Source organism: Mobula hypostoma, chromosome 9, assembly GCF_963921235.1.
Source record: "Mobula hypostoma chromosome 9, sMobHyp1.1, whole genome shotgun sequence".
In the NCBI taxonomy this organism is placed as follows: Eukaryota; Metazoa; Chordata; class Chondrichthyes; order Myliobatiformes; family Myliobatidae; genus Mobula; species Mobula hypostoma.
In genome coordinates, this window is record NC_086105.1 from 30,533,633 (window position 1) to 30,558,643 (window position 25,011).

At 41.6% G+C, this 25,011-nt stretch overlaps 1 protein-coding gene across 4 annotated transcripts in view; it reads right to left on the minus strand.

The window, feature by feature from the left end:
• The window catches only part of LOC134351601 (synapsin-3-like), a 337,761-nt gene that overhangs the window by 38,442 nt on the left and 274,308 nt on the right, over positions 1-25,011 (minus strand). For all 4 annotated transcript variants that reach the window (XM_063057970.1, XM_063057968.1, XM_063057969.1 and 1 more), the window contains exon 7: positions 3,125-3,187. In XM_063057970.1, the coding sequence (XP_062914040.1) occupies positions 3,125-3,187 (63 nt within the window). The remainder of the gene's footprint in view (positions 1-3,124; positions 3,188-25,011) is intronic.

Genomic DNA, 25,011 nt, shown 5'->3' on the forward strand with positions numbered 1-25,011 from the left:
ATCTGCAAGTTAATTTTGAGCGAATTCTGCACAAGGGTTCCCAGGTTCCTCTGCACCTCTAATTTTTGAATACACTCTCCGTTTAGAAAATAGTCTCCATCTTTATTCATTCTTCCAAAGTAGATGACCATACACTTCCCTACAATGTATTCCACCTGGTACTTCTTTGTCCATTCTCCTAATCTATCTAAGTCCTTCTGTAGACTCCATGCTTCCTCATCATCACCTATCTATATATCATCCAAAGGTGACCCGAAGGCCGTCATCCAAATCATATAATTGTCATACAAAGTGAAAAGAAGAAATCCCAAAACTGATCCCTGCGGAATGCCACTCATTTCTGGCAGCCAACCAGAAAAGACCCTCTTTATTCCCACTCTGCCTCCTGCCAGTCAGCTGATGCTCTATCCGTGCTGATATTTTTCCTGTAATACAGTACCATGGACTCTTATCTTGCTAAGTAGCCTCATGTGCGGCACCTTGTCAGAACCCTTCTGAAAATCTAAGTACACAACTTCCATGAATTCTCCTTTGTCTATCCTATTGTTATTTCTTCAAAGAATCCCAAAATATCTGTCAGACAAGATTGCTCTGAAAGAAACCATGCTGTCTTTGGCCCATTTTACAACGTGCCTCCAAGTACCCCAAAGCCTCATACCTAACAATCAACTTCAACACCTTTCCAACCACCGAGGTCAGGCTAACTGGTCAACTTTGTACTTCATACCTTGTCTGATCTCTGTCTCTTGATGAAAGTGTACACACCTGAAGTTAAAGGGAAACATTTCTCTTTCATCCTTTTCATTTATTTAAAACATGTAATATACTTTAACTCTTACTATTTGAGTATCATAGATGACATAACTTATTTGTGCCATTCTGTATTAATGGAGTATTCTCATTTTCTATCTTAGCCTCCTCTTCTCCAACTTCCATCTTTAACATTCTGTCAAATGGCCCCTATTTTTGATACAAATAGAACCAAGAGCAGGCTATGGTCTCCATGAATGAGATCATGGTTGAACTTACATCAATTGAGTTACTATGCCCTTAACCCTTGATTTCTATAGTGTCTCAATACAGCTGTCTTAAGCATACTTATGAACCCCCTTTTACTGGGTGTCTCTGGAAATGTGGCTCAATAACCCCTCGCTAACAGCCACTGGATTCCGCGGTGAGAACCCAGCTTCCTCAGGCTTCGTACATCTAGGGTGTATACGACTTTGGTCCAGCCCAATCCACAGGGTTGGAATGTCTCGCCCACCCAAACCCCAGTTTGTGTGAAAGCTGTGTGTTTTTCTGCCCTGCAGTTGCCCGTCAGCATTAAATAACAGATCACACACTTCATACAATATTAAAGCATATTTCTGAATGTTAACTTAACCAAAGTGTGAGTAAATAAAAGAAAGAAAAAACAAAAAGGGCCCATTATAATTAAGCAGTAAAATATGCACAGGTTGGAGCTCAAATCTTCCAAAAGCCACATTCACCGATCCATCGAATCGCATTTTACCACCGGATCGAATCCTACGACCAGTTCTCTTCAGCATCTTCTCTCTTCATTCCCACCAGACAAAGACCAACCTTCCCCCCCTTTCCCCCCAGCATTGTCTGGAACCTTCTCCCGGTTCCACCATTCTAACTGGATGACACACATCCTTAAGCATCCCTTATCTTCAACGGTAACGCAAACAGGCTGAAAGTAGAACTGACTGCTCTTACAGAACTGCTAAGATGGAAATACATCAATGCAGTAAAATTGTGAACCAGGATGTTACACAAGTATCAGTGGTCCTATGGTATAGAGAACTCCGGTGATCCATGACTTTCGTGAGGTAATAGTTGCAGCTCTATAAAACTCTGGTTAGACTACACTTGGAGTATTGTGTTCAGTTCTAGTCACCTATTATAGGAATGATATGGAAGCTTAGAGATGGAGGTGTTGTACCAATATGCTGCCTGAATTAAGAGAGCATGTCCTATTTCGATAGTCTGAGCGAATTACAGCTTTTCTCTTTGGAAAGGGGGAGGCTGAGAGGTGATTTGGTGGAGTTGTACAAGATGGCATGAGGCATAGATTTGGAGGATAGCCAAATATTTTTCCCCAGAGTGGAAATGGCTAATATGAGTGATATAACTTGAAGGTGTTTGGAAGAACGTAAGGGGGAGGGGATGTCTGAGGTAGTTTTTTTTTTACAAAGAGTGTGATAGGTGCATGGAATGCCCTGCCAGGGATGGTGGTGGGGGCAGATACATAAGGGACATGTAAGAGACTCTTAGATAGGCACATGGGTGAAAGGAAAATGGAGGGCTATGTGGGAGGGAAGGGTTAGATTAACCTTGGAGTAGGTTAAATGGGCTGAACGGCCAGTACTGTGGTCTACTGTTCTATGTTCTACTCTGAAATAATTAGGGCACACCAGAAGCCCAGGAATTAAAGTGAGTCATGCACTTCTGTTTAGTTTATAAATGAGGTGCTTTACTGGCTCCTGCTTACAACTTTACAGATGTTGGTAAGGCCATATCATGAACACTGTGCAGAGCTTTGGTTCTCTTATTAAATTACAGGCAAATCCAGAAGTGATTCACTCTACTAATTCACGGGATGAGAGGATTGTCCTGTACGAACAGCTAAAAAGTGACACCTGTACTGCTTAAAGTTTGGAAAAACTGGAAAATATATTCCTTTCTTATTGAAATGTGTAAGATTCTAATGGAGCATGATAGGACAAACAGTGAGATTTCCCAAATATCAAATAACAGGTATTCAAGCCAAGAGCCCCAAATAATGGGACATGCAAGGTAAGGAGCAGTTGTTCAAAACTGAAGGCTGTATGAATTTCCTCTCACAGAACTCTAAAATTCTCAGCAACAGAGGGTTGTGGAGGCTTGTTCACTTTAAAGTGGAAATGGATAAGTCTTTGAGATGGATAAATCTTTGGAAGTTTGGGGAACTCAGGGCTGTGTGAAATAGGCACAGAAGAGGAATTAAGTCTAGGGGCAAATGAGTTATGATAATATTGAATGGCAGGACAAACTAAATGGTTCTATTGACTTACTCCTACTCCTATATTCTGGTGAGATTGATGGTGCCCAAGGCTGCTTTTGCGTTGATACCACTTACCTTACCCATGCCGGCATGAGCGTGGCCCATCTTTACAACCACAGGGAATTTGGGAATTGTGAGCTGAAACAGAACAGCATATCATTTAGAACCTCATGATGTGTTACTATGAATGCAACTTTTATCCATTACTTTTATTTTCATTTTATTTCTGGCTCTTCCCACCATATTCTTCTAAATATTACACAATAGATCAGCCTGTTTATTAAGATTTCTCTGAGGACAGTTTTATGAGCTAAACATTTGCAGTCAAAGAACGTAGCATAATTGTACTCTTTTTTTTAGTTTGATTCCCTTTTTGGAGTTTTCTTTTTCATTCATGTTTCAGAGTCTGGTCATCACTGGCAAGTCTAGAATTTACTACTTACACATGACAATTCTTGAGAAAGGTGGCTGTTAGGGCATATAGCAAATATTAACTTCAGCAACCAATTTTTAGACCTCCACATGGATTGTAATCTAAATTTAAAATGCAGCCCCTGACCTGTGGACACCAGTCAATTGAAAAGCAGACGATGTTGATTAACATTCATTTAGAGTATCTGGAGTGTGGGTGCGAAGAAGGAGGTGTGAAAATTATATGTAATTCAAAGGAAGCATTGTAGATACATTGTAACTATAGAATTGCCCTTTGATGTTTATCATATAAAATGTAATGAAATATTAGGTCAAACTGGCCCCTTCCTCTGAGAGTGTCTCATTTTATTGAATAAAACACTTCTGTATCCATTCAGCTTCAGTGTCTTTCTGGTGACTTTGTTCACGTTATACCATTTTACAGTGGCAATGAGCTACTTCCTTCTTGAAATGTTGCAGTCCTTCAGATGAAAAACACTGCCACAGTGCTTTTGAGGAAGGGATTCCAGGATTTAAATCCAGCAACAAAGAAGAAACAGACATAAATTTCCACAGATGGCATGCAACTTGGTGTTCCCGTGCCCCTGAAGCCTTCTTGCTGGTAAAGTTTGTGGGTTTAGGTGTTTCTATTAATTGCTTGGGCAAGTAACTAATGTGCCTTTTGTTCCTGGCACATACAGCAGCCACTGTGCAACAGTGATGGGGAGACAATATAATGAATGGGATGCCAATAGATTGTTTTGTCCTCAATGCTGTTGAGTTTGAGGGTTGCTGAAGCTGCAGGCATCGAGGCAAGGGGAGAGAATTCCAGCACAGTATTCTCTCAGTCTTGATCCAAAACATTGACTACCTCTTTGCCTCTAGACAGTGCTTGAACTGCAGAGCTCCTCAAGCCTTTTGCTCATTACTCTAGATTCCAGTATCTGCAGTCTTGTGTCTCAGTATTCCATTACAACCCGGATGTCCCTTGTAAATGGCAAAAAGACTTTGGAGTGTCAGGAGATAATTACTCACCTCAGGATACCCAGACCCTGACCCTGTTCTTACTACTCCAACATTTATGTAACTGGTCCAATTCAGTTTCTGATTATGCTTATTCCAACATGTTGATGGTGAGTGACTCAAAGTGATAATGTCATTAATTATACAGATTAGGTTTGTTGTAGATGTTACGTTATAAATTAGTCTGGCATTTTTATGTTATTTAATACTTCGCTGCCTATATGTAGTTGTGATTTAGGTTCTGCCACTTTATTTTCTGGTAAGTTGAAAAAGCAACTGAATAATATGCAACCATCAGTGTGAACCTCCACTTCTAACTTTATCATGGTAATACAGTCTAGTGTCAGAATGTAGCTAAAAATCTACCGTAGAACTTCATGTATTTATGCGATGGCAGTCTTACATTGCTTGAGCCTTTGGATACTGTACATTCTTCAGGCGGGATGTGGTGTTTCTGCAGTCTCTCTGGGATCAACCCTTCCTGCGAGGCTACACTAGGCTGGGCTTTGAATGGAGTACTGCCAGACACCCACTAAACAAGTATCTTGAAAGCCAAATGCAGAAAAGAAAACATCACCTGTTAATTTAAGCGTACTGTGGATTGTCACAAACAGGAGAAAATCTGCAGATGCTGGAAATCCAAGGCAAAACACACAGAAAGCTAGAGGAACTCAGCGAGTCAGGCAGCATGTATGGAAATGAATAAACAGTTGACCTCTCAGGCTGAGACCCTTCATCAGGATGTTGTCTGACCTGCTGAGTTCCTCCAGCATTCTGTGTATACTGTGGACTATGGAAGGGTCTGAGCAGCCTACATTCAGTTCTGAAACTGCCCAGTCAGATATCCCAACGTTAGCTAAGTATCCTGTTAAATAGGCACAGGTGCAATATAGAAGAACCACATGCTCCAGGCTTTTCTACTATAAATTGGAGTTTTCATATCCAATTTATGACAGTATGGAGGAAACATGCCGAGCAACCAGTGATGTCATTACATCTGCATTTTTCATCTAAAATTGTCTGCTGATGATTCATATTTATAAACATTTCAGAAATGTATCGCCATCTGTGCAGGTTGCTGTACAGTGTGGGTTTCCATGGGTCAGGATTATAATGCGACTCCGTGATTCCTCCGACAGTACATACTGTAATCCCTCTTGGGACGATCAGTGATTCATTGGAACAGGATATAACATGACCCCCTCAGGATAGTCAGTGATTCCATAGGCTGCACTATTTATAAATATATTCTGAATTTTGAAAACTATCGTTTATTAACTTGATATTTCCCTTCCAATGACATTTGTGTTGTTAATACTCCATTATTTCATAGAACACAGCACAGGACAGGACCTTAGGCCCACATTGTTGTGCTGAAACTTTTAACCTACTCTAAGATCAATCTAACCCTTCCCTTCTGCATAACCCTCTATTTTTCTTTCATCCATGTGCCTATCTAAGAGTTTCTCAACTGTCCTTAATATACCTGCTTCTACCACCACCCCTGGCAGGGCATTCCACACATCCACAACTCTGTGTAAAGAACTTACCTCTAACAATCTCCCTATACTATCCTCCAATCACCTTAAAATTATGACCCCTGGTATTAGGCATTTCCTCCCTGGGAGGAGGTCTCTGGATATCCACTGAATCTATGCATCTTATCATCTTGTGTACCTCTATTCAGTCGCCTCTTATCTTTCTTCTCTCCAAAGATCAAACACTAGCTCACTCAACTTATACTCAATAAGATGCTCTTTAATCCAGGCTGTATCCTGGTAAATCTCATCTACACTCTTCTCTAAAGCTTCCTTATCCTTCCTATCAACACACTTAAAAATTATTGGTGAACGCAGCAGGCCAGGCAGCATCTCTAAGAAGAGGTACAGTCGACGTTTCGGGCTGAGACCCTTCGTCAGGACTAACTGAAAGAAGAGCTAGTAAGAGTTTTGAAAGTGGGAGAGGGAGGTCTGAAATGATAGGAGAAGACAGGAGGGGGAGGGATGGAGCCAAGAGCTGGACAGGTGATTGGCAAAAGGGATATGAGAGGATCATGGGACAGGAGGCCTAGGGAGAAAGAAAAGGGGGAGGGGGGAAAAAACCCAGAGGATGGGCAAAGGGTATAGTGAGAGGGACAGAGGGAGAAAAAGGAGAGAGAGAAAAAGAATGTGTATATAAATAAATAAATAACTGATGGGGTACGAGGGGGAGATGGGGCATTAGCGGAAGATTGAGAAGTCAATGTTCATGCCATCAGGTTGGAGGCTACCCAGATGGAATATAAGGTGTTGTTCCTCCAACCTGAGTGTGGCTTCATCTTTACAGTAGAGGAGGCCATCGATAGACATATCAGAATGGGAATGGGACATGGAATTAAAATGTGTTCACTCTTCTCTAAAGCTTCCTTATCCTTCCTATAATGAGGCGACCAGAAATGAACACAATACTCCAAGTGCTGATTAACCAGAGTTTTATAGAGCCATAACATTATCTCATGGCTCTTGAACTCAGTCCCCTGAGTAATGAAGGCCAGCACACCATGCACCTTCTCAACAACCCATCAATTTCTCAGCAACTTTGGGGGAATCTATAGATATGAACCGTGAAATTTGTTAACTTAGCAGCAGCAGTACAAAAATACATGAGTATATAGAAATAAATAAATAGATAAATAAATTACAGTAAGTATATATATGTATATTGAACAGATTAAAATAGTGCAAAACAGAAATAATATATATTTTTAAAAAGTGGGGTAGTGTTCATGGGTTGCATGTCCATTTAGGAATTGGATGGCAGAGGAAAAAAAGCTGTTCCTGAATCACTGAATGCGTGCCTGCAGGCTTCTGTACCTCCTTCCTGATGGTAACAATGAGAAGAGGGCATGCCCTGGGTGATGGGGGTCTATAGTAATGTTTCTCGCCTTTCTGAGGTGCCAATCCTTGAAGATATCTTGGGTACTACGGAGGCTAGTACCTAAGATGGAACTGACTAATTTTATGACTTTCTGTAGATTCTTTCAATTCTGTACAGTAGCACCTCCTCCCCTCCCCCCGCCCCCATTACAAGACAGTGGTGCACCCTGTCAGAATGCTCTCCACGGTACATCTATAGAAGTTTTCAAGTGTTTTAGTTGACAAACCAAATCACTTCTAACACCTAATGAAATATAGCTGCTGTCTTGCCTTCTTTATAACTGCATCAATATGTTGTGACCAAGTTAGACCCCCAGAGATCTTGACACCCTCTAGGAGGATTGGTTCATGTTCCTGCACTCCACAGTCAACTCTCTCCTTTTACTGACGTTGACTGTAAGGTTGTTGCTGTGACACCACTCAAACAGCTAGTATACCTCAATCCTGTACATCCTCTCATCTCCATCTGAGATTCAACCAACAATGATTATATCATCAGCAAATTTATGGATGGTATCCTGTTGTAACCTGCTACATCCTTCTACAGTATCCATAACTCTACCAATCTTTGTGTCATCTGCAAACTTAGGAACCCACCCTTCCACTTCCTCATCCAAGTTATTATAAAAATCACAAAAAGCAGGGGTCCCAAAAAAAAAATTCCTGCAGAACACCACTGGTGCCCGACCTCTGGGCAGAATATGCTCTATTTATAACCACCTTTTGCCTTCCATGAGCAAGCCAATTCTAAATCTACACAGCTGTTTCCCTGGATCCCCTGCCTCCTGACTTTCTGAATGAGCCAATCATCAGGTGCCGTGCCCAGATTGAGCTTTGACTGTCATGGACCACACACTCCTGTTTCGGGTCAAGTGGATCAATTCATTGGTATTCATTTCCAGTTCTCTGGCTGCTGTCTCCATCATCATTTGTCTTTGCCTTCCTCTTGCTTTCTTCCCTTCAATCTTTCCCATAATTACTGTGCACTCTAACTCCTCTTTCCTAATCACGTCCAATGAAGTTACATTGCCTTTTCGTGATCTCATACATTATTTCTCTTTTTGTGCTTGCTCTGTTCATGACATCCTTGTTAGATATTCGTATTGTCCATGATAATCTTTGTATCCTCCTCAAAAACCACATCTCTGCTGCTTCAGTTTCTTTCCTCATGTTACTATATATTGTCCAACATTCTGATCCATATAACATAACTGAATAACTGTAACATTTCAGTACTCTGAGGCAGGTTGTCATGCCTAGTTTAGTGTTGGTCAGTATACTCTCTTCATTCTCGTAAAGGTGTCTTTTGCCATCCTTATTCTTCTTTTGATGTCCATGTCGCACCTGCCATCTGATGTTATCCAGCTTCCTAAGCAGCAAAAGTTCTGTACTTGTTTTATATCTTCCCCGTTTATTTTCAGCCTGCAGATAGGATTCTCCTTCTTTTTGGATATCACCATACATTGTCTTCTTGCGATTGATAGATAGACCCATTTTTGCACTTTCTTCAACAACTATATCAATTAAGTTTTGTAGTTCTTCCTCCATACTTGTAATAACACAGTGTCCTCCACATATCTGAAATTATTGATGTTTTCACCGCCAACTTTGATTCCCAAGATGTCTTTTATTTTTTGTAATATTGTTTCACTGTACACATTAAACAAATCAGGGGAGAAAACACACCTTTGTCTAACGCCTCTCTTGATTTTCGTAAACTGACTCAATTCTCCATCTATTCTTACAGCGGCAGTTTGTTCCCAGTACAGATTTCTGATTAGGCAGAAGTCTTTCGAATCTAGATCTAAAGTTTCCTGTAATATTTCAAATAACTTATTGTGCTTCACTTTATCAAATGCTTTTGTGTAGTCGATAAAACAAATAAACAAATATTTTTGCACTTGAATAGCTCGTTCTGATAGTATCCTTAACATTAACATCGCGTTTCTTGTACCTTTGTCTTTCACAAAATCACATTGTTCGTTACCTATTTCAGCTTGTACCTTACTTTTAGCTCTTGTCATCAAAATTCTTAGAAGTATCTTAGTGATATGACTCAATAAACTTATGGTCCTATGTAAATCACATTCTTTTGCTCCAGGTTTCTTAGGAAGAGTGATAAATACTGACTTTTTCATCTCTTCTGGTATTATTCCAGTCTCATAAATGTCATTGATTAAATCAGTAAGTTTTTCAATTCCATAATCTTCAAGGGCAATAATTTTTTCCCATTACTTATTCATCAGGACCTGCTGCCTTTCCTTTCTTCATCTTATTTATTGCATAACAAACTTCAGATTTTAAAATACTTGCACCTTCAATGTTCTTCTTAATTTCTGGTTTTTCACCTCGATCGTCTTCAAACAATTCCTGAATATACTCAGTCCAACTGAGACAATCATGGGGGATCTTTATCAATTGCCTTACTAAAATTCACATCCACCATGTCCACTGGTCTACCTTAATCAATGTGCTTTGTCACATCCTCATTGATTTCAATCAGGTTCATGAGGCATGACTTGCCCCTCACAAAGCCATGCTGACTACCCCTAGTCGGTCTATGCTTCACAAAATGTTCATCAATCTTGTCTCTAAGCAATCTTCTCCAATAATGTGCCCACCACCGAAGTAAGGCTCACTGGTCTATAATTCCAAGAGTTATCTCTACTTCCTTTCTTGAACAAAGGAATAACATTTTCCACCATCTGATAATCTGGTATTACACATGTGGTCAGTAAGGATGCAAGGATCATCTGGCCCCAGGGAATTATATATCCTAATGATTTTCAAAACTCCCAGAACAACATTCTTAACACCGACCTGTTCTAGCATATCAGCCTGTTTCATGTTGTTCTCACATTTGTCAAGGTCCCTCTCACTAGTGAATACCGAGTCAAAGTATTCATCAAGGACCTCCCCTACTTCCTCTGAATCTTGGTGCACTTTTATTCCTGGCTGGTCCTCCCTTCACTCTAGTCATCCACCTGTTCCTAAACAAAAGAGGTTCATAGAAGTCAAGAGCAACATACAAAGTGCTGGATGAACTCAGCAGATCAGGTAACATTTATGGAGAGGAATAAATAGGCGACATTTTTGGCTGAGGCCCTTTATCGACACTGCAAAGGAAGGGGGAGAAGCCAGGATAAAAAGGTTGGGGGAAGGGAAAGAGTACAAACTGACAGGTGAAGGGAAAGAGGGAATGAAGTGAGAACCTGTGAGGGAATAGGTGGAAAAGGTAAAGTCTGAAGACCATGAGACACAGAGCAGTTAGGCCATTTGGCCCATCAAATTTTCTTTGCCATTCCAACATGATTGATTTATTATCCCTCTCAAACCCATTCTTCTGCCTTCTCTCTGTACCTTTGGCACTCTTACTAATTAAGAACCTATCGCCCTTCACTTTAAATAAACCCAATGACTTGGATTCCACAGCTATCTGAATTACACAGACTCACCACCCTCTGGCTAAAGAAATTCCCCCTCATCTCCATCCTAAGAGGACATCTTTCTATTCTCAAGTTGCGCTTTCAGTTCCTAGACTCCCCCACTATAGGTTACAACCTCTCCACATTCACTCTAACTAGGCTTTTCAACGTTCGAGAGGTTACAATGCGATCCCCCCCTTATTCTTTTAGACTTCAGTGAGTACAGGTCCAGAGCCATCAAGCGCTCCTCATAGATTAACCCTTTCATTTCCAGAATTATTCTCCTGAACCTCCTCTGGACCCTCTCCAATGCCAGCACATCTTTTCTTAGATAAGGGCCCCAAAATTGCTCACAATACTCCAAGTGTGGTTTGACCAATGCCTTATAAAGCCTCAGCATTACATCCTTGCTTTTATATTCTAGTCCTCTCAAAATGAATGCTAGCATTGCATTTCCCTTCCTTACGACCAACTTTTAACCTGCAAGTTAAGTCTTTGGGAATTCAGGAGGAGGACTCCCAAGTCCCTCTGCACCTCTGATTTCTGAATTTTCTCCCCATTTTGAAAAAGGAAGGAGGAATCTGATAAGAGAGGACAGTAGACCATGGGAGAAAGGGAAGGAGAGGGACACAGAGGGAGGTGATAAGCAAATGAAGAGAAGTGAAGGGGTAAGAGGGGAGACAGAATGGGGAATGGAAAAAAAGAGAGAGGAGAGAGGGGGAGAAATTATTGGAAGTTAGAGAATATTATGTTCATACAGTCAGGTTGGAGGCTACCCAGACAGAATATGTTGTGTTACTCATCCAACCTAAGAGAGGCAGTACAGGGGGCCATAGACGGACATGGGAATGAGAATGAGAAGTAAAATTAAACTGGGTGGCCACCGGGAAATCCCACCTGTTGTAGATTACAATGGGACATTGATAGGATGCAGAAATGGGCTGAGAAGTGACAGGTGGAGACCAATCCGGCAAAGTGTGAAGTGATACACTTTGGAAGGTTGAACTTGAAGGTAGAATACAAGGTTAATGACAAGAACCTTGGCAGTTTGGGGGAACAGAGGGGTTCTTGGTTACACATACATAGATCCTCCAAAGTTGTGTAAGTTGATGGGGTGGCTGTGAAAGCAAGTTGTGTGTTGGTTTTCGTTACTCAGGGGATTGAGTTCAAGAAACATGAGGTAACCTTATAAAACTCTGATAAGACCATACGGAGTATTGTGTTCCGTTCTGGTTGCCTCATTATAGAAAGGATGTGGAAGCGTTAGAGATGGTGCAGAGGACATTTACCAGAATGCTGCCTGGATTAGAGAGTATGCCTTATGTGGATAGGTTGAGTGAGCTCGAGCTTTTCTCTTTGGGATGAAGGAGGCTGAGAGGTGACTTGGTAGAAGTGATTGTGATGATGAAGCATAGAAAGGTTGGACAGCCAGTGACTTTTTCCCAGGGTGGAAATGGGTATTACCAGAGGACACCATTTTAAGATGATTGGAGGAAAGTTCGTGGGGGTTGTCAGAGGTAGGTTTCTTACCGAGAGAATGGCAAGTGTGCGGAACACACTTCCAGAGTTGGTGGTGGAGACAGGTACATTAGGGAGATTTAAGAGACTCTTGGGCACGTGGATGAAAAAAAAATGAAGGGCTATGTTAGATTGTTCTTGAAGTAGAAAATGGTCAGCACAGCATCATGGGTCAAAGGGCATATACTGTGCTGTAATGTTCTATGTTCCACTGGTCTATGTTCTAAATTTTATACCCTCACAAGATTTATCATGGTGATCTGCACACTGTGCACAGCTGCAGAGTGGAGATACTCACTGAATAATGACTTTTCCATTCTTAGCAAATGGCAAGATGCCTAAACAAACCTCTGAAAAAAATATTTGGCCCCCCTGTGCCCATCTCTGATCAGTTCAAATGAAGGGCAGAGAGATCACACAATAAAAAGTGCCAAAGAGGTTACCAGGCAGAAAGACCAGTCATACTGTTAAAACTTCACTCTGAGATGTCTCAGTGATGAATAAACAAAGCAATGTTTTCGTCTACAAAATGCTGGAGGAACTCAGCAGGTCGGGCATTTCATCTATTTGCTTTTATTTCCAGTGACTAAGGGGGAAGATATTTTTGCTGTTTCATTCATCATTTTACATAATATTATCTATTTCTGAAAGAAATGTCAACAACTAAAAGATTGACATGATCCTTTCTCTTCAACATTGCTTTGCTGCTCTCAGTAATTCAACTGATCTCAAGATAGGAGTTCTTTGGTTATCAGTTTATGATGTCTGTCTGACTCACTGACATGTGGACGTAGCAGACACATCCCGACTCCCTGTTCTATTGCATAAACAGAATGTAAATTAAACAAGAAGCCAGCCCTGGGAGAGGGAGAGCACAGATGTTGCATGCTGTAAACCCTTTGATGTCTACTATAAGTTACATAGCGTACTGAATTCTCTACAAACAGTTTTTTTTATTATGCAGAGACATCAGATAACAAAGTCAAAGGAAATAGTTGTTTGGCAGGAACATCAACAAAGATAGTTTTCCTTCTTGTAATGTCTGTATGCCCACTGTCTGTCTATAATGTATTTGCTGCTTCACTGACGGAACTAACTGACTTCATCACTAGCAAATGTCCATCATCAGTTCAGCCTTTGTCTAAGTATAGTCAACCGATAGACACTGGTCTGCTTAAGCATTTTGTGATGATGAAATCTACAATAAAGCTATCATTCCCTCAAAATTAACCAATAAGTTTCAAGACCTTGGCCTCAATACCTCCTTGTGCAACTGGATCCTCGATTTCTTCACTTATAGACCCCATTCAGTTTGGATTGGCAACAACATCTCCACCACAATCTCCGTCTGCACAAGTGCACCACAAGGTTGTGTGCTTAGCTCCCTGCTCTACTCACTTTACACTTATGACTGCATGGCTAAGCCCAGTTTCAATGCTATATTCAAGTTTGCTGATGGCACCACTGTTGTAGGCAGTGAGGAATCAGCATATAGGAGGGAGATTGGAAATCTGGCTAAGTGGTGCCACAACAACAACCTCTTACTCAATATCAGCGAGACCAAGGAGCTGATTATTGACTTCAAGAGGATGAAACCAGAGGTCCATGAGCCAGTCCTCATTGGAGGATCAGAGGTGGAGACAGTCAGCTAGGGTTATCATTTCAGAGGATCTGTCCTGGGCCCAGCACATATGTGCAAAAATGAAGAAAGTGCCTCTACTTCCTTAGAAGTTTGTGAAGATTTAGCATGACATCTAAAACTTTGACAAACTCCTATATACAGTGTGTGTGGTGGAAAGTATATAGCGTGATATACAAACACCAATGCCTTTGAATGGAAAATCCTTCAAAAAGTACTGGATACAGCCCTGTCTATCATGCGTAAATCCTTCCATACCATTGAGCACATCTACATGGAGTGCTGTCACAGAAAGGCAGCATCCGTCTTCAGGGACCCCCACCATCTAGGTCATGCTCTCTTCTCTTTGCTGACATCGGTAAGAAGGTACAGGAGCCTTAGGACTCTCAGCACCAGATTCAGGAGCAGCTGTTGTCCCTCAACTATCAAATTCTTGAACCAGAGGGAATAACTTCACTTCCCCAACACTGAACTGTTCCCAAGACCTATGACTCACTTTTAAGGACTCTCATCTCATGTTCTAGGTACTTATTGCTTTATTATTATTATTATTTCTTGTTCTTTCTTTTTGTATTTGCATGGGTTGTTATTTGCACACGGGTTGCCTGCCCTTTTGATGTGGTCTTTCATTGATTCTGTTACGGTTATTGGGTTTATTGAGTATGCCCACAAGAAAATGAATCCCAGGTTTGTATATGGTGATATATATGGATCTTGAATATAAATTTACTTTGAACTTTAATTCTTTAGATTAGATTATGAGAACACTCAGTCCTCTTTTATTGGCATTTAGAAATGCATACATGCATTAAGAAATGATACAATGTTTCTCCAGAGTGATATCACAGAAAACAGGACAGACCAAAGACTAACACTGACAGAACCACATAATTATAACACATAGTTACAGCAGTGCAAACCAATACCATAATTTGATGAAGAACAAGCCATGGGCACGGTAAAAAAAGTCTCAAAAGTCCCAAAGTCGATCGACTCCCGAGTCCCCAGTAGCAGGCGGCAAAAGGGAGAAACTCCCTGCCATAAACCTCCAGGCAGCGTCAACTTGCCAAAACCTTGGAAGCAGCCGACCACAGCCGACACTGAGTCCATCCATCCGAAAACTTCGAGCTTCCGACCAGCCTCCCGAGCGCCATCCTCTGCCGAGCGCCTTCGACCTCTCCCTGGCCGCTGAAACAGGCAAAGCCGAGGATTTCGGGGCCTTCAGCTCCGGAGGTTCCAGTTACCACACAGTAACAGCGGCAGCGAAGTGGGCATTCCAGAAGTCTTCCAGATGTTCCGCTGTGCTCTCACGTCTGTCTCCATCAAATCAGAATTGTGCACGGTCCCCTACTTGACAGATAACAGATGTCATCACCGAAGTGGCCGCGCGTGCTGCCGTCGCACCGCCATCTTCTCCCCCCTCCCGGGAGGAATATTATATCAGACATTACTCTTATGAGTATCTCTTACTCATCTCATTGTTACAAGTTATTTTATGGGAATTCTTCTCCCACTCTCATTTCTGTGGAAATAGTTTCCCTGTGGTTTTTATAATCCTGTACTAAAGGCACACAAAGCTGTGACAACTTATGTATATATATGTCTTAGTTCTGATGAAGGTCATTGACACGAAACATTGGCTGTTGGTCGTTCTACAGATGCCGCCTGCGATGCTGAGTAACCCCAACATCCCGTTTCCGGTATTCGCAGTTCTCACTTGTCTATGCTTTCAATGCTATGCTATGGTTCCAAGGTTGTCGAGCTGAAGAGTGGTAGTGGGGACAAGCTCCCACTACCTAAAAATGCTTCTCACGGCATGCACCTCGGATAGCCTCTGTCAACCAAGTCCAACTCCTGGCCTTCTCGTGTGGCTTAGCCTCTAAGCCCAGCGGAACTGTTTCTACTGACAGGAGAAGGGGCGAAAGCAGGTCCTGGTGCCTTAAAACCAGTGTTTCGGGTAGATGGAGCTCGTCAGCCTGGTGAGGCAGTTCATCTAAGAGAGGGAAAACTCTGATTTCAAACCTCCACTGCCTTGTGGCCATTACCCACTTATGGGAAAGGCTTCGGGAGTAAACCCTGAGGACAAATCCGGAGCTGGAGTCCCTAAGGCAGTCCGATGTTGCCTTCAACCTCGCTCTGGCAACTCCTGCGATGTCACTGGTGCCAAGTTGTATCGGCCCTTGCCCTTCCCTTGGACAACATCGGTGTTGTGGAGAGGGGAGACTTGCTGCTTGGGCAACTGCCGGTCTTCCATACAACCTTGCCCAGGCCTGCACCCTGGAGAGACTGAAGTAAGACTTTCCAGGCGCAGATCCATGGTTTTGCGAGACTAACGGATGCCATCCTATGCTTTCGGAATATTGTGTGGTGGCTTCAGGAAAAGGGAAGAGCTGCTCTTTCTCTGTCAAGCTACTCAGTGCATCACATCAGGAAGAAAGCCACAAAGAATCTTTTTTTTAAATTGTAGATTTCATGCTTACCAGCATGCAGGAATTAAAATATTATTTATAGTGTGACTCTCCTAAGTCATATATAGCACATTTAGTCAGAATTGTATTATACCATTACCTCTCCTGAGAGAGAATTTCATTTTTTTTAATAATCCAAAGGCCAGTACTTGTCAGATCCTAACTGCACTGAAGTGATACTTTTTACAGAGCTGCTGACATTCTCTGTTGAGATTTGTTCAGCTGCAGTTATACATTTGCTATATTTACTCAAGGTTAAAGGACAGCACATGGGTATTGAGACTTTGCAGAAAGGAAATCCCAGGTAATATAATATTCTAAAGGAAGAGCCTCAATTAGTCAGCTAATTTCTGTCCATCCCTTTACAAAAATCTTTTTTTTTCATGGTGTAAGTTCATGAAGAGTATCCTGCATTTATGTAGCCCCTGCAATGGAGCATAATGTCCTAAATTAGGAGGATGTGTAACAAGAATTAACTCAGATGGAGGAGGAACATGTGCACTCTAGGTTGTGAGTACACGTGTATCTAATTCAAACACAAAACTCCGACAAACTGAATTTGTGGTGAATAGAATTTCCATGCATGTTGCCCATTGCCTTTCATCTTGAATGAGTTTTCCACTCAAATGACGGGCTTTGCTTTTCTCTGCTTGCTCTTCCAAAGTTTACAGAGCAAAATAAAGAACATTTTTATTATCTAGTGCCTAGGAATATTTTCACTCTGACTTGCAAAACAACCTGATGGAATGATGGACTTTATTTCCATTCTGTTCTCCTAAACTAATCTGCAATGCTAGCACAGGAGTAATGGATATTCCAGGCTCTATTTAGTGTTCTCTTATTATGACAGAGAAGGCCATTCAGTCTAACGCATTCATGCTGGCTCCCAGCAGAGCAAACTTATCAGTCCACTACCCTTCCCATTTCCCTGTAGTCCTGCAATTTATTCTCTCGTCCGTGCCCACGAACTTCTCTTTTGCTACGAAGATGTGAACTCCACAAGGACAGCATGTGAGGCACTATTGAAACCGGATTGCCCGAACTGTGAGACAGCAGCATTTACTGCTGCACCATCATACCGCGCAATACCAAAGCCATGTTCAGGAGCGAGTGCCACTGGAATCCGTCCACTTTCACTGCGCTCATTTCCATGATAACCTTATAGACTTACAGACTAATCGTGGACAGGGTGTTACACTGTTCTTTACTAACTCATCGAAATAACATAATAACATCTACTTGAAATATTCGATCAGACAAGTTTCATGTTGAGCTGAGGCAATTTCAGTGATGCTTCACATAAGAAGTTGTTAGTTGCAATGAGCTCAGTGAAATCAGAGTTCTTATAACAAGGAAGTACAGTTTTAAACTGGTAGGTTTAGCAAAACAATGAAGTTCTCATTATTTTTCTCTATCTTTGACAGTACCTTCAAAATGGTACCTCCTACACTGTCTATTTTAGAGTGCTATTTCAAATATCGTGGCTTTCTAAGGGAGATTGAAAAACCTGGTATTACATAACACAAAATTACACATTTTGTGCTGTACGATTCTTCTGATGCATTGCATTTAAGCCCCTCACAACGACTAGACATTTTGATCCTATCAGGCCACAGAGATTAAAATCCGACGTCTGGTCCACTGAACCACCCAGATCCCCAGTATTAAAAGCCTTCAGCTCTTCTTCTCCCAGACTATATGTAGCCCTGGCTTGTGTCCAATAAATTATCAGGGAAGGAAAGATTAGGGATTCTCTTCATCATGATTACTTCTTCAACATCACAAAACAGCCAAACTTTCCTTCCCATAAGTATTGCAGAACTTGCAATCTGTCTGATCAGGACATGCCTACTGGTGACAGTCTAATGGTATGAGGGTCCACCCAGGAGTTGATTTTTTTCTTTCGACTTCCTTTCTCCCTGCACAGTAATGTTGCAACCTTTTTCAGAGTGACTTAGATCAGCAGCCAAGTGAAACAGAATTCAATTTAAGTTTCCCAACAGCAACAATTATTGTATTGCAAATGTTTAAGTTGAGAAGAAGCGATGTTGCTTTTTAAAATTTTTGAGGTCTGCCAAATCCGACTGCACAACCTCCTCCTCAATTCCCGCTACCTTCCTCTCCTCTTCCCATGAACCAACGTCTTAATTGAAAGCATGCACAGAGGTTACACGTTCATATGACCCGGAATACAAGTTCTTTTTTCTGACAGCCCTCATGTGAGCATGTGCTGAGGTGTCTTGTTAGTCCAGACTTGTGTGTAATGTTTTCCTTCAAACTGATTGACACAAATTTCTTCCAGGAGTTAAAAATGAACTATTTTGATCTGGGGAAAAGTACCAGAATATGGGGACCCTAAATTAATGCAAACATCAAAACCACAACCTGTTTAGAGACGTGTCCTGTTTTGGCAGCTCTCTTTAAAAGATTTATAATTTACAATGACCCTTAAAGTTTTCGTCCTTTTATGCGTTGGTTTATTATTGTCACATGTACCAAAATACAGTGAAGCTTTTGCTCAGGTGCCATCCAGACAGATCATTCTAGGCATAAGTTAATCAAGATAGTAAAATGAAAACAGAACGTGGAACAAAGTTACAGAGAAAAGTGAAAGGGCTGTGATGAGGTAGATTGGGAGACCAAGGGTTCCTCCATCACTCAACTGTAGATTCCATCAGGGAAACATACTGGAGGGTGGAACAGAGTCCAACAATATGAGGACTCGCACTAACCACCGAACCTCACTATAATTCAGCAACTATGCTGACAATGGGGCACAGATTTAAAGTCATAAGCAAAAGATCTGAATGGAGTATGATAATTGTGTGTTGCACGAATGAGGTCTCCAGAGAAAAGTACTGGTAGTTATGAAACAGCCTCTTTATTCAACAAAACAAGATACAGAGGCATCATATTGAGATGCTTTTGGTGGAGAGGTCTAGCCGGTCCAATGTGATCCGATATTTTATGTGCTAAACATCAAAGGACAATTCAATGCATCCATAATACTTTCTTTGAAACTACACACAAACTTCTCACCTCCCGATTCACACCCACACCATAGACATCTAAATGAATTTTAATCAGCATTGTCTGGTCTGTGTTTCAAGGCTTTTAGGAACCTATTGTTCAGAGCTACATTTAAAATTAAATCTACAATCTAAGTGGCTGAAGTTGTTTGCTAGATGTGCTAAACCCAAAAATCACCCTAACAATTAGAAAAGCTTGTTCTTTCCAGTGAATGAGGTTATAATCAGCAATTCTCTGCCCATGAGTCAATCAGGACTTCCAAAAGTGAACTAGATTGGAAAATCATTTATTGGGGTTCAGGAAAAGAGTGGGGAATGGCAAGCGAATAGATCACTCATACAGACTTAGTGGACCAAATGGTCTCCTCTGTGTTGTAGCAATTTGAGATTCTCAGCTTCTAAAATTCCAGCAGACACGACATTTGAAAACTGCTGCATTGAAATAAAACATATTGAGATGGACTGACATTGGGAAAGGTGCTATATACACGCGAGCCTCTTTTTATTCTGTTTCTTTTAACATGGCTTTATCACGCTTTTGGGTTTGAAAAAGCCTCTCAGTGAATTTCTCCACATTGAATCAGCTAAAAAAAAAAATCAATTAAAGTTAGACATTGAAATGGAATGTTGAAAGTTAAGCCTTTTTACCATATGTGTTTGTCAGTAAATTGGCAATCTCGGTCAGTTTATCCACAGGAGAAGAGAAAGAAAGTTCAAGATTGGTCCAATGTACAGTGCTGATGATTCTGGAGCTGATGCAAAAATCAAGTGGGCAGTGTAGAAGGAATCCTACACTAACCCAAGCAACACACACACAAAACGCTGGTGAACGCAGGGTCTCAGCCCGAAACGTCAACTGTACCTCTTCCTATAGATGCTGCCTGGCCTGCTGCGTTCACCAGCAGTTTTGTGTGTGTGTTGCTTGAATTTCCAGTATCTGCAAATTTCCTCGTGTTTGCTACACTAACCCATGTTACCCTCAGCCTGGAAGTACATAAGGCAGCCTCCAGGTGCCTGAAATAGAAGGGTGTATTCTCTGCACAGATATTGCTTGGATTGGAAAGCTTGAGAGTCTTAGAAATCTGACAATCCAGTTTCCAATTGTTTGGACATCTGATGGTTTGGCATCTGGCTCAGGTATACAAAGTTCTCATTATCTGTATTATTCAGGGATCTGCGTGCTCACGAGGTCAGTTGTATATCATTGTAAGCCCAGTTGGATCTCAGCAGGTTCTGTTTCCTGTACTCACCAGGGCTCAGCTTAACCCTCCTTTAAACACACTAGGTTCACTAGAGAATGCAGCTTACTCCCATGGAATATATAAAATCAGTGAACTTAGAGTAGGTTAAGATAATTGGAACAACCAAGTCAGGAAAATATGCTAATATGGCACTACCAAGGCCCCAAGGCAGCCTCATTACTGGAGTTTTACTGTGTCTGATAATTGATGGAGATGTTTAAAGTTTGAAACCTGAGGTGTTTTTTTTTTAATTATATAGCTGAAGATTCAACGGATCTTGTACTTTTATCCAACTACCACTTTGTCAGACTATAGGCAATAGTTATCATTCAGAGCTTCCTAGAAGATTACAGTATTCGTGAACCTTGCCAATAAAATATGGTAGATTGACTTAAATAATTCCTTCCTTACAGTTCCAACTGAGGAAATGAACAGCAATTTTGAAGAAAATATTTTGACTAATTTTTCCACTGCTCGGGGATTTGCAGAATGAAATTGAGATTTCTGTGGCCCATTAATATCCAAGTCACACATTAAAATGGAACAAACCACTAAAAATGAAATATAAATACTATCATGGCCCAAATGGATCAGATGTTTGGATTTTGTTAAAAAGATTGCCAAGAGTTGCAAGTTCAACATTTTTTTCCTAATGAAGTCGTAGGAAGCTCTAATTGTGAGACAGCCCTCATACAATCTTGGGTAGCTGAATTCTGGGTAAAGAAGTGATAAAAGGTTATAACTTAACTATTGTGTAGCCACCATGACTTGGTGAAAGTGAAACAAAAGGTATAGAATTGAATTTCCTTAAAACTGAAGCATAAAGCATTGTAGAAAAATATAAAATACTTTAAAAAAACGTTAAAACTGATCACATCTGATTGTCATTGTTGTGTCTGTACAACTACCCATCAAGTAAATAAAAGCACACAGGCAGAGGAGAGGTTAACTGGCATATTCACATCGCAGACAGAGAACAACAGATGAATGTGCAGGGGTAAGTTATCAGTCACCATGTAATGCTAAGGGGAGTCATTATGCTAAAAGAAATAGATCCATACATTACACATCCTCCCCCCCTTAGATTAACGTAACATAAAACTAAATATGCAACAAAGCATTCAATTTCCCTTTAATAAACCATATTCAAACAAACATGCTTTCACAATAACAGTCCACTACTAACTTCACTGTACTAATGATTCAGTCTATTGGGTGATACTCTTTTTTCTTTCAGGATAGCGCCTTTGGACCTGTGGAGTGGCATCAGGTTTGTCTGATGTCTGGTCAAAGATAACGTTCTCTGTTGCAGAGGTCACATTGCTGTTAGTGACATGATCATCACAGAGAGATGAGTCCAGTGGCTGTAATGTGTCTGAATTATTGGATGCAGTTGACTCATGTGTGTTCTTCAGTTCAGCATCCAGTATCTGGTCCACATGATGGTCTGATCAACATCCACTCTGCACATCAGTGGTCCAGTTCTTACTGGGTGTCTACTTGTCTCCTCGGTAATCATGCGCTAGGACTTACTGCCCAACTTCGAAGTTCCTTGCTGATTTACTTGGTAACTGGCTGAACTGTTTGTTCTGCACTTCCCTTTGTAGATCTGGTTTCAGGAGTTCTGTGCGAGATCTCAGGTTCCTGCTCATGAACAGCATTGCAGCTGTTCGATTTGTCATCACATGAACAGGATTCCGATACACAAAAAAGAAGTTGTCGACCTTGCACTGTAGAGAAATGTTCTCCTTGAAGCTTTAATGGACTCCTTGAAGATCTGGATAAACCTTACAGCTAGCCCATTTGTCACCGGGAGGAGCTGACTTGAAATGTTTGATGCCAATTTTCTTCATGAATAGTCCGAACTGTGTATTGTGATCCATTGTCACTCACAATTTGTTCAGGTAAACCAGTTCTGGAGACGATAGTCCTCAGAACGGAAACAGTCTTTTCTGAGTTGGTTGACTTCATTGGTATAACCTTCGGTCACTTCAAATGAGCATCCACAGCAATCAGAAACATGGAGTCCACGAATGGCCCAGCAAACTCAATATGCACTCTTTGTCATGGTGAAGATGGTCACTCCCACGACAGTAACACTGCCTGTGAGATGCATTTTGAACTTTGTGGCATCCCAAACAGCTTTTGGTCATGTCTTCAATTTGCCTATCTATTCCCAGCCACCATATGTAGTTCTGGGGGAGAATCTTCATCTTGACTGTATGCAGGTGTCCTTCATGCAGATTTTCTAACACTTTGGTGTGCAGTTTAGATGCAACCACAGCACGAGATCCACACATCAGCATTCTTTGACATACAGACATTTGGTCTTGTCTCACTGAGAACTCTGGAAACATAGGATTACCTTGAGTTGGCCATCCTTGCGTGGTGATGTCATAGACTTTTGACAATGCTGGGTCATTTCATTCCTCATTTCTCTTTGTTTTTCAGAATTTGTTTCCGCAACTGGTCCGCCAGTGCTGTGTGGAACACCGCTGCTGGGTCACTGAATGAAGACTTTTCTTCAGTTGTCAACAGTGGAAGAAGTGACAGGCCATCAGCATTGCTGTGTTGTTTGGCACCATTGAACTCTATGTCATAAGGGTGGGCTCGTAGGAAAAGTGCCTAACGTTGCAACCGGGTAGCAGACGTCATTGGCATCCCCTTCCTGGCATTGAAAATGGACGCAAGGGGCTGGTGTTCTGTCACTCAAATAAACTCTTGTCCACAGAGGTAGTGGGGGAACTTCTTTATTCACCACACTAGACTGAAGGACTCTCGGTTCATCTGTGTGTAGTTGAATTCTGCACTCAACAGTGATCTTGAAGCAAATGAAATCGGACATTTAGATCCATCTTTCATAGTGGGTGATAAAATGGCACCAATACCATAAGGGAACACATCACACACCAGTCTGATGGGCAGGGATGGGTCATAATGGGTGTGCGGTTCACCTAAGTGGTTAATCTATAGGTTTCCTTGAATGCTTTTTCACAACTTTCTGAGCATTCCCACTTTGCTCCTGTCTGTGACAGTGCATTCAATGGATGCAGCACTGTAGCAACGTTTGGGAGAAACGGGTGATGGTAGTAGTGTACAAGGCCCAGGGATGATCTGAGTTGTGACACATTTTCCAGTTTGAGTGCCTGTAGCACTGCTTCAGTCTGCTCTTGTGACTTATGTAATCCATGCTTGTCAAAGACATGTCCACAATATGAGATTACATTCTTGAAAAACTCACATTTCTCTCTCTTTGTGTGCACACCACACTCACTCAGCCTGGTAAATGCTTCATCAAGGTTCTGGAGGTTCTCTTCATCATTCTTTCCAGTCACAACAATGCCATCAAGGTAACATTGTGCTCCTGGGATATCTTGGAGCACTTGGTCCATTACCTTTGCCAAATTGCTGGGGCTGATGTGATGCCAAAGATGAGATGATTCTACTGGAACAGTCCCTTGTGAGTGTTGGTTGTGAGGAACCTCCTGTTTGACTCCTCAATCTCAATTTGCAGATAGGCTTGTAACAAGTCACTCTTTGAAAATCTCTCCCCGCCCATCAAAGACATATAAATGTCTTCTATTCATGGCAGAGGATACTGCACAGTACACAGCACTGGATTGATGCTCACTTTGAGGTCCCCGCATATGCGAACAGCTCCGGCCTTTCCTTTCTTGATCACCAGGACAACGGGCATGATCCAATCATTCCACTTGACCTTGGAGAGAATGTTAGATGCCTTCAAGCTCTGAAGTTCAGCACCCACATTACAACGTAGTGCATAAGGCACTGGACGCACTTTATGAAATCTTGTTGTTGCTTCTTCATCCAGTTCAATTCTGGCCTTCGTGCCCTTGAGTTTACCAATACCCTTCTCAAGCATTAAGCAGCTGTGACAGCCTCTGGTTAGAGCTATATAGCACCCTCTCTAACATGCTGGTAGAGAGAGTCTTATTTGGGTTTTTAGCGCTGGAAATAGTTACATTCCGACACGTCTCATTAGCGGGACAGAAGCATGGTCGCATTGTTTATACCAGGGACCAGTTGATTGAGCTTATGCCGGCCGGTTTAGCGAGCAGAGCGGCGGACACCCCTGCTGAAATCTGGAGGAAAACACACAGAGGATGCAGAGGGGAATCACAAAGGCGAGGAAAGAGGACCGGGTCGAGACAACAGAGACTTATGGAGAAGAGGAGTTCGGTCGGTAATAAAATGGACGAGTCCACGGCACTAGCCCGATGTCAGTGAACATTTCGGGAGTGCAGTGTTATGTGTTTTACTGGAACGGGGCTG